At 30.3% G+C, this 2,224-nt stretch overlaps 1 protein-coding gene across 1 annotated transcript in view; it reads right to left on the bottom strand.

Moving 5' to 3' along the window:
- Positions 1-226: 226 nt before the first annotated feature.
- LOC105450904 overlaps positions 227-2,224 on the bottom strand; it is an 8,478-nt gene continuing 6,480 nt past the window's right edge. The window contains exons 2-5 of the mRNA XM_011691010.1: positions 2,012-2,139; positions 1,568-1,940; positions 1,217-1,486; positions 227-1,024 (exon numbers count right to left, since the gene is read on the bottom strand). Coding sequence (XP_011689312.1) covers positions 677-1,024; positions 1,217-1,486; positions 1,568-1,940; positions 2,012-2,139 — 1,119 coding nt within the window. The 3' untranslated portion in view covers positions 227-676. The remainder of the gene's footprint in view (positions 1,025-1,216; positions 1,487-1,567; positions 1,941-2,011; positions 2,140-2,224) is intronic.

Below are 2,224 nucleotides of genomic sequence, written 5' to 3'. Positions count from 1 at the left end.
TAATTAATTTTCGATTGTTAAATAGTTTTTCTTGTTAAATTGAATAATACCATTGGATTTGTGAGAAAATTTTACCCCAAAAAAGTGTGGTTTTCAAAACATTTCTGTTTTTATCCTCAGGAAATATGTACAATTTAAGATGTCAAATCCAAATTCGCACCATCATTCTATTAGTGGGTGCTCGACCGATGTGTGCGGTTTGAAGGTTAAAGTTAACATTTTCTTCCTGAAGTATTTCATTTTTTTTTACTTTCAAGATTATACTCATTGAAATGTGAGGTTATTTTCGAATCGATTACAATTTGTGGGGTACAATCACGTTTGTTTTGCTTTGAATGATCAGTATTTATGTGCTTTCTATACGAATTAAGTTGTGAAAATAAACGATTGCACGATTTTTCCGTGCATAAGAAACTTTTCGTGCCAGTGTCACGGTGAATTACTTTCATATGTAATTGTAAATGCCTGTAATCTAAATGATCTGCGCACGTAGGGCATTTAATAATCATTTTTCGGCCTTAAAACTACTAAATAATTATAAAAGAAACATCAACAATTTTAATCTAAGTGACCGGCGCACGTAGTATATTTATTAATCATTTTTCGGTCTTAAAACTAAACTTAAACTGAAATAATTAAAATTAAAAGAGTATTTATAAAAAAAACCAACAATTTTTTACGTTTCTGTGTTAGTAATGTGCAAATCGGACCAAAGCGAATTTGCACTGATATATTGTTTGGCGTTTTTGGATGAGCTGATGTTGTAAATATATTGTTGTAAGAAATACCAGATTGGTGCAGACTCGACCGGGTATTTGGCATCCAATACGTAAAATGTCTTGAAACAAAAGTCAATGGCACTTAACAAAGTGGTTGTTTCATATTTAATGTCATTAACGACGACATATATCGCTTTGATGTCTGTCAATTGTCCGACAATAGCAATTTGGGGTTGCAGTGTTAATCCATAAACGTGTAATTTTTCTTTTCGCTTCGTCAATGCTTCGTCAAGATCTCCCGCAATCTGCCATACACACAAAAAATAAAATAAATAAATACAGACAACAATCTTAAATGGCAGTCACAAATATTTATTTGTTTTAAAATTGGAACTGAACTTGCCAAAATCATTAATTATAAATAATGTTAAGCAATGTTATTTTTTACGAAATCAGTTACAAGTTGTACAACAGTTATAAAATGCAAATATACTTACAGCAACCTTTAGAAAAACCGACTCTGACATTTCTTGTCTTGAAGGTTTCCATTTCTTAGAATTACCAGTAGGTACGAATGATGGTCGAAACATAAATGGAAGGATGAGTAAACTTGATGTTTCAGATGGTAATGTGCCAACTAAATCTATTATATGTTCACAACAATTGCGAGTTTTTGCCAAATCAATAATTTTTGTAGCTAAAGAGGGCCACTTTTTGGCAAGTATATTAAAATCCGTTAATTGCATACAATCAAAGTCCCATCTTATCTGAAATATATATAATTTTGTATCATATTTTTAAAGGAGATACTTAATATATATAATTTGAAAAGTAGTCGCATAATTTACTAGTGAACATCCTGTAGGGGTTTGCAGAATTGGATAAGTGTCATAGTATTCTGCAATTGTTGTGAAGTTTCGACGGTATTCGAAAGTACTTTTCCACATTGATTCTAGCTCTTTATCTTGTGGCAAAATTGTTGTAAGCAACAGTAATTTTTCTTGAATATCTGCAGAAACTTCCTTAGGCGTGCTTTTTTTATTAACAGCACGTAAGATTCCTGATTTTTTTAAAGTTTTTCTGGTATTTGTATATTTATGTCGAAGTTTTCCAGATGCCAGCCGTTTCTCAGATGATTCGATATAATATGTTTCTTTGGATTCCTTTTCAAAGACATTAACGATTTCTGATGCCCAAAACTTGAATTCTTCTTTTGAAATACTACACATACAAATTTTACGATTAATAAGTAACAAATTGAAAAAAAGTATTTTTTATCATGCATTAATTACCTGGTTTTATCTGTGAGGCAATGATCAATAATTATATTAACGATTCTTTTTCGATCAGATTCCTGCAAATGTGTTTTTTCTAAAATCAGCTTATCACATATTTTTTGTGACAGCAATTGTCGCAAATTCTGAAATAAATTGAAAACGTCAATTAATTGATGATTATGTCATGTTATTATAATCATGTTATATTTTTAAAAAATCATTATAAAG

Source organism: Wasmannia auropunctata, unplaced genomic scaffold, assembly GCF_000956235.1.
Source record: "Wasmannia auropunctata unplaced genomic scaffold, wasmannia.A_1.0 LD336054.1, whole genome shotgun sequence".
Classification (NCBI taxonomy): domain Eukaryota; kingdom Metazoa; phylum Arthropoda; class Insecta; order Hymenoptera; family Formicidae; genus Wasmannia; species Wasmannia auropunctata.
This window is presented reverse-complemented; position numbering and strand designations above follow the sequence as displayed.